The sequence below is a fragment of the Neophocaena asiaeorientalis genome, unplaced genomic scaffold, assembly GCF_003031525.2.
Source record: "Neophocaena asiaeorientalis asiaeorientalis breed wild unplaced genomic scaffold, Neophocaena_asiaeorientalis_V1.1 scaffold1090, whole genome shotgun sequence".
Lineage (NCBI taxonomy): Eukaryota > Metazoa > Chordata > Mammalia > Artiodactyla > Phocoenidae > Neophocaena > Neophocaena asiaeorientalis.
Genome location: NW_020175322.1, coordinates 2,233 through 12,814, shown reverse-complemented (window position 1 = coordinate 12,814; position 10,582 = coordinate 2,233). Strand labels below are relative to the sequence as shown.

The following is a 10,582-nucleotide window of genomic DNA, read 5'->3' as shown; positions in this document are numbered from 1 at the left end:
CCCAGAGGCGGATCTTCTTTAAGCAGAGTCCCTAAAAAGGCCAGCTGACGGTGTGTTAGCAGTATTACCATATAAGGTGCTTTTTTCAATAAATCGGCCTTGTGGGGGGGTGGGAAGGGGGCAGGGTAGAGTGAATTATCATTTGAAAAATGTATGCAAAAGGACTCGAGAGGCAGCAGCCTCGGTGCTGGCAGATTTGTTCCTTTTATGCACTAGCATAAACAAAGCTCACACCAGGCCTTATAAGCTGCCCAGAGTGAGGCCAGATGGAGCTCTGCTCCTGGACAGAGAGCCATACCAAGAATGGCAGTGGGCTTCCTCCCTCCACACCTCCCTACTCAGGCCCTGATGCCCGCCACCCCTTGGCAGTGTCCCCAAAATGGATACAATTGTGCCTGGTCTGGTGCAAGCCCAGGACAGCTAAAAGCCAAAGGGAAAAGCCACCCATACCTGGGAAAGCAATTCAGGATGGCTACAGTGTCCCTTCTCTACAGGGGCAATCACAAGCCTCCATGAAAAGCCTTCCCTACTTCTTTCCTCTGGGTTCTCTAAGCAGTGGCCGCTCCTTACCCATACCTTTGCCTGCCTCAGTCCTTAGTTAATGGGCAAGACAGACCTACACCTAGCCATTGTGTCATGACACCCAAGCCCACTGAGAACTCCATGCAGTGTCTCCAAAGTGGGTGCAATTGAGCCTGGTCTGGTGCAAGCCCAGGACAGCTAAAAGCCGAAGGGAACTGCCATCCATACCTGGGAAAGCAATCCCATGTGCCCTCCTCACCTGTTTCCCCTCACACAAGCTTCTAACCCCTGGCCTGAGTCACCTGGGGACCCAGGACAGCGGAAGCCTCCTCTGGAACCCCACTGTCTCCTTCCTTTCTCCTTTCCTTCCTGGATTCCCTCTGCCAGTCCCTGAACATCGGGAATACAGCCCAAGGTAGCTGCTTCAGTGTGGAGGCACACCTAATAAGACTCACAAGCTTGTGGCTTGTCCACAGTCCTGAGGTTCCTGCTCTTCTTCTCATGTCCTCTTCCTGAGTAGCTGCTTCATTTCCCAAGCTAGCCGCTACCAGCTCTATGGCAATTACTCTCACCTCCACATTCCCACAGTCCCAATGCCTCATGCCTGATCCAGACTAAAATTACGGATTGCTTATTGGACATCCCCACCCAGATGACCCCCCAAAACAGAATCCTCGTCCCCTACCCTCGATGCTGCTGTGCCTCCTGGGTTCCCTGCTTCAGAGTCCTTCCCCTCGGTCCTTCAAGCTAGAAACCTGAGTTGTCTAGACCCCTCGTTCTCCCTCATGCCCACACCCACCTGGACACCTTTCTGGTGCCCCTCCCCTCAGAAATGCTCTGCATCCTCCCTGCTGTCCCTGCTGGCCCTGCTCTGCTTCTGGCTCTGGTCCTGTCCAGCACAGCTTCCTGACTGGTCTTCCTGACTCCACCCCATCTTCAAACCCAGCAGTTCCCAAAGTATGGTCCCCAGGCCAACTGGAAGGCAGCGACAGCATGATCTGGAACGTGTTAGAAATGCAGATCCTCAGGTTTCACCCAGATGGGCTGAATCAGAAACCCTGGGGGTAGGACTCAGCCATCTGTGTTTTACAAACCTCTCCCCTCCCACCCAGGTGTCCAGGATACCTACCCTTCACCAGAAGAATCGTGCATTGAATACCTGCTTACGCTGTCCTGGGCCCCCAGGTGACTCAGGCCAGGGGTTAGAAGCTTGTGTGAGGGGAAACAGGTGAGGAGGGCACATGGGATTGCTTTCCCAGGTATGGATGGCAGTTCCCTTCGGCTTTTAGCTGTCCTGGGCTTGCACCAGACCAGGCTCAATTGCACCCACTTTGGAGACACTGCATGGAGTTCTCAGTGGGCTTGGGTGTCATGACACAATGGCTAGGTGTAGGTCTGTCTTGCCCATTAACTAAGGACTGAGGCAGGCAAAGGTATGGGTAAGGAGCGGCCACTGCTTAGAGAACCCAGAGGAAAGAAGTAGGGAAGGCTTTTCATGGAGGCTTGTGATTGCCCCTGTAGAGAAGGGACACTGTAGCCATCCTGAGGTATACTTACTAATCTTTTGACCATTGGCCTCAGTGCTTAGTACCGAGTCTAAATTCCAGGCCCCCTGGGAAGCTTCCCTGAGCCTTTCTGGTCCCTAAAAAAGCCCTCGCTGTGGATGGTGGGGGGCATGCAGGGCAACAGATGAGGTGGGAAATGTCCAGCAGGGACACAGTGCTGTCAGTCCTGACTGGGCGGGGCAGCTAAGAGCCAGTGCCCAGGTCGTGTGCTACCCGCTAGTCTCCCTCCTTGGGAGACTCCATTCTCTTCTAATCATTCTGCACTGTGGCCAGGGTGAATGTTCACACCTTGGTTGGCACAATCAGCTTATAAACAGTAAAGAGCCTATAATCAAAGGGAACCGGTTGTGGTTCAGGGTCCAAACAGTCCAGAGATCACAGAGGAAGGCTATCTGAATAAACTGAAGCCCTTAGGAAATGCTTAGGGAGGTGGAGTCTGCCTTGACTTTGATAGAGAGAAAAGAGGTGGAGGAGGCCAGAGGTTAAACCAGGTGCCAGAGGTACTCAGTTTTTTATAGTATGAGGAATCCCACCCTTAAACAGTTATTTCTTTATTTTTTTTTCTGGTTTCAAAAATAATGCAAAAAATTCAAAGAATACAAAATTGTGTATTGTTTCCAACAATTTCATACAGACCTGAGTCAGAGATGGCTCAGATATGCTTTCAGTATGATGTGTATTCTTTCAGATTTTTCCTATAGTTTTTGAACTAATTTTTATATTATTTTATAAAAACAGGATTATGTTATAACATGTTTTTACAACTGTTCTGAAACTTCCCATGTTCTCTTAATAATACTCTTGGATGGCTGTCCAAATCAGTTCATATAATTTTTTAAACCCTAACATAGTTTTCCATAGTAGGGATATACCATAATATATATTTTTTAACATAAAATTTTTAACCAATATTCTATTGATGGGCTCTTGAGTCATTTCCAATTTTTCACTTATGCAAACATTGCTGCAGTTAATAAAACTTTATATATTGTGCCTTTCTGTGTGTGTGTGAGTATATCTACATGGTAACTTTCCTAAAGTGGAATTGTCTGATCAAGCACGAACATTTGAAATCTTGATGGAAATGGCCAAATTGTCCTCCAAAAAGGTTGTACTAGTTTACACTCTTGCCAATAGTGTATGAGAACACTTCCTTCTTCATACTCTTTCAGACCCTGAGTGTCAATGGGTTTTTCTGGTCCATTACATTTGTTTATTACCTTTGGAAACATGCTAATTTTCATGTGACTCACCACATAAGAATTGGTTTAGTTTTTTCCTCCCGATTATAAAAGGAATTCATTCAATGGTTTTTTTTTTTTTAAAGGAAAATGTGGAAACAGGTGTTTGCATCTTAAGATGTTTGTTTCGGTGGACAGTTGGTCAACTGAGCATCTTTGCTTCTCTGGCTCTCTTTGCGCCCAAAAGAACCATGTGGCAGTTAGCCATCTTTTAAACATTTCCTAATCCAAAAGGAGAAACTTAGCATCTTCTTGTTTTAAAATTAAAATTCTAAATTATTTTGTAACTCATGAGAATGAACATGTTTGGCAGTTATTAAACTTTTTTGGGGTGGGGTCCTTCTCTGAGAATGGCCGGCTCATGTCTTTATCTATTTTTCTATCGGATGGTTTGCCTTTATCTTCTTGAGTTTTAAGAGTTCTTGGTATATTTCATTAGTGATACCATTAACCTTTTGTTTATCACAAGGGTTGCAATTATTTTCCTGCCAGTTTAACATTTATTTGCCTTTTGGTTTTGTCTGGTAGCATTTGCCTTATTGGAGTTTAATCAAATGTTTTCCCTTTTTGGTGTCTGTGTTTCATAACATCCTTAGCTCTTTTATTTTCTATTTTATTTTTAATTGTGGTAAAATACACGTAACATAAAATTTACCATCTTAACAATTTTAAGTGTTCATTTCAGTATTAATAAGTATATTCACTTTGTTGTGCAAACAATCTTCAGAACGATTTCATCTTGCAAAACTGAAACTCTGTACCCATTAAACTACAACTCCCTTTTCCTCTTTACAGCCACTATTCTGCTTTCTGTCTGGATTTGACAATCCTGGGTACCTCATATAAGTGGAATCATACAGTATATGTCTTTTTGTGACTGGCTTATTTCACTTAGCATAATGTCCTCAAGGTTCATCCATGGCGTAGCACATGTCAGAATGTCCTTTCTTTTAAAGGCTGAGTAATATTCCATTGTATGTATGTACCACATTTTGTATATCCAGTCATCCGTTGAAAGACAGTTGGGTTTTTTTCCACTTCGTGGCAACTGTGAATAATGCTGCCATAAACATGCATGTACGAACACCTCTTCAAGACCCTGCTTTCAATTCTTTTGGGTATATACTCAGAACTGAAATTGCTGGACCACATGGTAATTCCATTTTTAACTTTTTCAGGAACTGCCACACTGTTTCCCACAGCGGCTGCACCATTTTATATTCCCACCAACTGCTCACAAGTGTTCCAATTTCTCCACTTCCTTCACCAACACTTTTTGATAGTTGCCGTCCTAATGGATGTGAAGTGGCATATCATTGTGTGTGTGTTTTTTAAACTAAACAGACTTTTTTTTTTTTTTTTTCCGGTACACGGGCCTCTCACTGCTGTGGCCTCTCCCGTTGCAGAGCACAGGCTCCGGACGCGCAGGCTCAGCGGCCATGGCTCACGGGCCCAGCTGCTCCGCGGCATGTGGGATCTTCCTGGACCGGGGCACGAACCCGTGTCCCCTGCATCAGCAGGCGGACTCTCAACCACTGCGCCACCAGGGAAGCCCCAGACTTTATTTTTTAGAGTAGTTTAGGTTTACAGAAAAATTGAGCAGAATGTACAGAGGGTTCCGTATATCCCCTACAACTGCTCGTGCATAGCTTTCCCTGCTAGCACACTCCCAACTAGAGTGGCACACGTGTTAAAACTGATGAATCTATTGATACAATGACATAGCATTAACCCCCAAGTTTACATTAGAGTTCACTTTTGGTGTTGTACGTTCTCTAAGTTTAGAAAATATATAATGTCGTGTATCCATCATTATAGTATCATACAGGACAGAATCACTGTCCTAAAAATCCTCTGTGCTCCACTTATTCATCCCTCCCCACTCTCCAAACCCTGGCAATCACTGATCTTTTTATTGCCCCCATAGTTTTGCCTTTTCCAGAATGTCACATAGTTTACATTGTATAGTATGTAACCTTTTAAGACTGGCTTCTTTCACTTAGTCACATGCATTTAAGGTTCCTTCATGTCTTTTTATGGTTTGATAGCTGATTTCTTCTTTTTTTAAATTAACTAATTAATTAATTTTTGGCTGCATTGGGTCTTCGCTGCTGCGCACGGGCTTTTCTCTAGTTGCATCGAGCGGGGTCTACTCTTTGCTGCGGTGTGCAGGCTTCTCATTGCGGTGGCTTCTCTTGCTGTGAAGCACAGGCTCTAGGCACATGAGCTTCAGCAGTTGTGGCACATGGGCTCAGTAGTTGTGGCTCGCGGGCTCTAGAGTGCAGGCTTAGTAGTTGTGGCACATGGGTTTAGGTGCTCCACGGCATGTGGGATCTTCCCGGACCAGGGATCCAACCCATGTCCCCTGCACTGGCAGGCGGATTCTGAACCACTGCGCCACCAGGGAAGCCCCTGCTTTCTTTTTAGTAGTGAATAATATTCCTTTGTCTGGATGTACCACAGTTTATTTATCCATTCACCTACTGAAGGACATCTTGATGCTTCCAAGTTTTGTTAATTATGAATAAAGCTGCTCTAAACATCCTCGAGCAGGTTTTTGTGTGGACATAACATTTCCAACTCATTTGAGAAGATCCCAGGAGTGTGATTTCTGGATCATATGATGAGAGTATGTTTAGTTTCATAAGAAACTTCAAACTGCCTTCCAAAGTGGCTGTACCATTTTGCATTCTTACCAGCGATGAATGAGAGTTCCTACTGCTCTGCATCATTGTGTTTTCGATTTACATTTGAGCACTTACTATTTTTTTTTTTACATCTTTATTGGAGTATAATTGCTTTACAATGGTGTGTTAGTTTCTGCTTTATAACAAAGCGAATCAGTTATACATATACATATGTTCCCATATCTCTTCCCTCTTGCGTCTCCCTCCCTCCCACCCTCCCTATCCCACCCCTCTAGATGGTCAAAAAGCACTGAGCTGATCTCCCTGTGCTATGCGGCTGCTTCCCACTAGCTATCTATTTTACGTTTGGTAGTGTATATATGTCCATGCCTTTCTTTCCATTTGTCACAGCTTACCCTTCCCCCTCTCCATATCCTAAAGTCCATGCTCTAGTAGGTCTGTATCTTTATTCCCGTCTTACCCCTAGGTTCTTCATGACCTTTTTTTTTTCTTCTTGGATTCCATATATATGTGTTAGCATATGGTATTGTCTTTCTCTTTCTGACTTATTTCACTCTGTATGACAGACTCTTGGTCCATCCACCTCACTACAAATAGCTCAATTTCTATGGTGTATGACGTTGATTGATTTGCGTATATTGAAGAATCCTGGAATAAACCCCACTTGATCATGTTTTATGATCCATTTAATGTGCTGTTGGATTCTGTTTGCTAGTATTTTGTTGAGGATTTTTGCATCTTTTTCATCAATGATATTGACCTGTAGTTTTCTTTCTTTGTGACATCCTTGTCTGGTTTTGGTATCAGGGTGATGGTGGCCTCGTAGAATGAGTTTGGGAGTGTTCCTCCCTCTGCTATATTTTGGAAGAGTTTGAGAAGGATAGGTGTTAGCTCTTCTCTAAATGTTTGATGGAATTCGCCTGTGAAGCCATCTGGTCCTGGGCTTTTGTTTGTTGGAAGATTTTTTTTTTTTAACAATCTCAAATGTTTATTGCCTTCATAACAAAACAAAATATGAAGCTCAGAACTGGATCAGTTGGCCCTTTCTCTTCTTATCTCCTCCCAGCTCAAAATGCTTGCGTCTCTTAATGGCCAGCATTCTCTTAGATCTGCAGTTCGGCTCAACACATTCAAGCCTCAGCACAATCTTCTTTGTAGTTTCAGCCTTTTTCCGGAAAATCTGCTTAGTCTGCCCACCATAGCCACTCTGCTTTCTGTCATAACGCCGCTTTCCCTGGGCATACAGAGAATCCTTGCCCTTCTTGTACTGTGTCACTTTGTGGGGTTGGTGCTTGCCACACTTCTTACAGAAAGTCCGGCGGGTTTTAGGAACGTTCACCATGTTTGCAACAGCGCTATCGGCACTCTGTTGATTTTCCCTTTTATGGCTGTTAGCATTTGCCTTATGTATTGAGGTGAGCACTTACTTTTAATGTCAAAAAATGTCTCCCATTTCACAGTTGTTGATGTTTCAATTTCTCTGAGGGAAGGAAACAGCATATCTCATTTATCCAGACACTCTTTAAAATAAAATTTTGTCTTTTTATGTTTTGTCAAAATAGAAATTCATTGATGTCTTCTGCTTTACAAGGAGTTGAAAACATTTCAAGAAAAAAAAAGAAAACGTATGAAATGGAAGATAAAAATCCCCACCATCCAGACCACCATTATGAACAGATATTTTTCAATACAAATACACATTTATAGTACTGTACACACTGCTTTATAGGCTACATAATTTATTTCACTTTTTATTATCTTTCATTTGCCACTAGAATATCAACTCTAGAAAGGCAATAAGTTCTTTTCTTTTTTGCTCATTGCTGTATCCCCCATGACTACAGGAGGGCCTGACACATGTGGGCCCTCAAGAAACATCTGTTAAATGAAGAAATAAATAAATGCCACTTTTAATCACTTAACAAAATATCTTGGAATTTCTTATTTTTTCTGTCCATAAACATAGATTTTCATCATTATCTATTTTATTGACTGCATATATTTCAATGCATTTATCAAACTAGCCCTTTACTGATTGACTGTAATAAGTAGTTTCCACTTTGTCACTATTATAAACAATACTGTGATGAATATACTCTTACTTATGTGTGGGTACCTATGGGATTATCTCCTTAGGTCATTCCGAAAGGAGAAATTTCTTGGTTAAGTAGAATACACATTTAAAAATATATATGGGCTTCCCTGGTGGCACTGTGGTTGAGAGTCTGCCTGCCAAGGAAGGGACACAGGTTCGAACCCTGGTCTGGGAGGATCCCACATGCTGTGGAGCAACTGGGCCCGTGGGCCACGGTTGCTGAGCCTGCGCGTCTGGAGCCTGTGCTCTGCAACGAGAGAGGTCGCGATAGTGAGAGGCCCGCACACTGCGATGAAGAGTGGCCCCTGCTTGCCACAACTAGAGAAAGCCCTCTCACAGAAATGAAGACCCAACACAGCCATAAATTAATTAATTAATTAATTTAAAAAACCACAAATAGTTACAAAAAATAATAAAGTAAAGATGAAACATATTAAAAATCATACTTGTAAAAAATATATTTATTTATTTATTTGGTTGTACCAGGTCTTAGTTGCAGCATGCCTGCAACTCTTTTAGTTGTGGCATGCGGGATTTAGTTACCTGACCAGTGATTGAACCTGGGCCCCCACATTGGGAGTGGAGTCTTAACCACTGGACCACCAGGGAAGTCCCTAGAATACACATTTTAATTAGAAATAATTTTGCTAAGCCAGACCTCCAGAAAGTCATTGCAATTTATTCTCCCACTAAGGTATGAGAGTGCTCATTTTCCTGGAACCTAACTACAGAGCATCAAACCTTTTTTTTGTTTGTTTTAAATGCTTTACCCAGTTTAAATTATGTCAGAGATTGCATCATCTTCTGCTTGTTTACAGCTAAGAGCTTCAATGAGCCAAACCACCAAGGAGAGCCAAACAGCTTTTACTCCTATTCTTAGAGCATCCTCTTTACTGTAATTATTATCCAATGTATTTCTTTTTTTTAATTAATTAATTAATTTATTTATTTTTGGCTGTGTTGGTTCTTCATCACTGAGCACGGGCTTTCTCTAGTTGTGGCGAGTGGGGGCTACTCTTTGTTGCGGCATGCGGGCTTCTCATTGCGGTGGCTTCTCTTGTTGCAGAGCATGGGCTCTAGGCGTGCAGGCTTCAGTAGTTGTGGCACACGGGCTCAGTAGTTGTGGCACATAGGCTTAGTAGTTGTGGCTTGCGGGCTCTAGAGCGCAGGCTCAGTAGCTGTGGCACACGGACTTAGTTGCTCCATGGCATGTGAGATCTTCCCGGGCCAGGGCTCGAACCCGTGTCCCCTGCAGGCGGAATCTTAGCCACCGCACCACCAGGGAAGTCCAGCCAATGTACTTAAGTTTAATTTTTAAAAAACGCTATCTTTACTTTTGTTTTTACATATAAACATTCATTTTTAAATACTGAGTCTCAAATCCAAGCATTTTTGAGCACCCTAATTACATACTCCTACCATATCTAGTGCACATCCTGGAAGTATTATTTTCTGTTAATTATTCACTTTGTACAGTTAGAAAGAGGAAGGACAAGTAAAGAGATGGTCTAGAAAGGCCAGTCAATCCAGTTGCTATTTTCCCTGGTCTTTAAATTTATAGTAAAGGCTCAGAGAAGTCCTAGAGTACAGTAAACACTCAGAATTTCCCAACTGATTTGCCCATCGAACATTTTGCAAAATAGAGTTCTACAGATGATCCGCTTGAAAACACAATTAGTTGTAGAGTCCTGGTCTGGGTTTGAATTACAGCTCTGCCCCTACTATTAACTTTAGGCAAGTTAACATCTCTAAGCTTTAATTTTCTCATCCATAAATAATATTTCTTCATATGACTATTGGGAGGAATAAATGAAATCATGTGTGTAAAGCTTCTGGCATGTAGTAAGTGTTCTGTAGCAAGTAAGTGGAAGCTGCATTCTTACCATATCAGGGCTCTCACCTAATCAGGTCATTTTACCAGGCTCTACTATTGATTTCATCAAGAACTATGTCCTACACCCCGAGAAAACCATAATTCAAAAAGAGTCATGTACCACAATGTTCATTGCAGCTCTATTTACAATAGCCAGGACATGGGAGCAACCTAAGTGTCCATCGACAGATGAATGGATAAAGAAGATGTGGCACATATATACAATGGAATGTTACTCAGCCATAAAAAGAAACGAAATTGAGTTATTTGCAGTGAGGTGGATGGACCAAGAGTCTGTCTTACAGAGTGAAGTAAGTCAGAAAGAGAAAAACAAATACCGTATGTTAACACATATAAATGGAATCTAAAGTAAATAAAGAAAGAAAAGGTTCTGAAGAACCTAGACGCAGGACAGGAATAAAGACGCAGACGTAGAGAATGGACTTGAGGACACAGGGAGGGGGAAGGGTAAGCTGAGACGAAGTGAGAGAGTGGCATGGACATATATACACTACCAAATGTAAAACAGATAGCTAGTGGGAAGCAGCCACATAGCACAGGGAGAGCAGCTTGGTGCTCTGTGACCACCTAGAGGGGTGAGATAGGGAGGGTGGGAGGGAGATGCAAGAGGGAGGAGA

At 42.8% G+C, this 10,582-nt stretch overlaps 1 protein-coding gene across 1 annotated transcript; it reads right to left on the bottom strand.

Moving 5' to 3' along the window:
- Window positions 1-6,963: 6,963 nt before the first annotated feature.
- LOC112413654 (60S ribosomal protein L36a-like) lies at window positions 6,964-7,335 on the bottom strand. Its single transcript, XM_024765690.1, has one exon. The coding sequence runs from the start codon at window positions 7,316-7,318 to the stop codon at window positions 6,998-7,000; it is 321 nt and encodes a 106-aa protein (XP_024621458.1). The 5' UTR covers window positions 7,319-7,335; the 3' UTR covers window positions 6,964-6,997.
- Window positions 7,336-10,582: the final 3,247 nt, after the last annotated feature.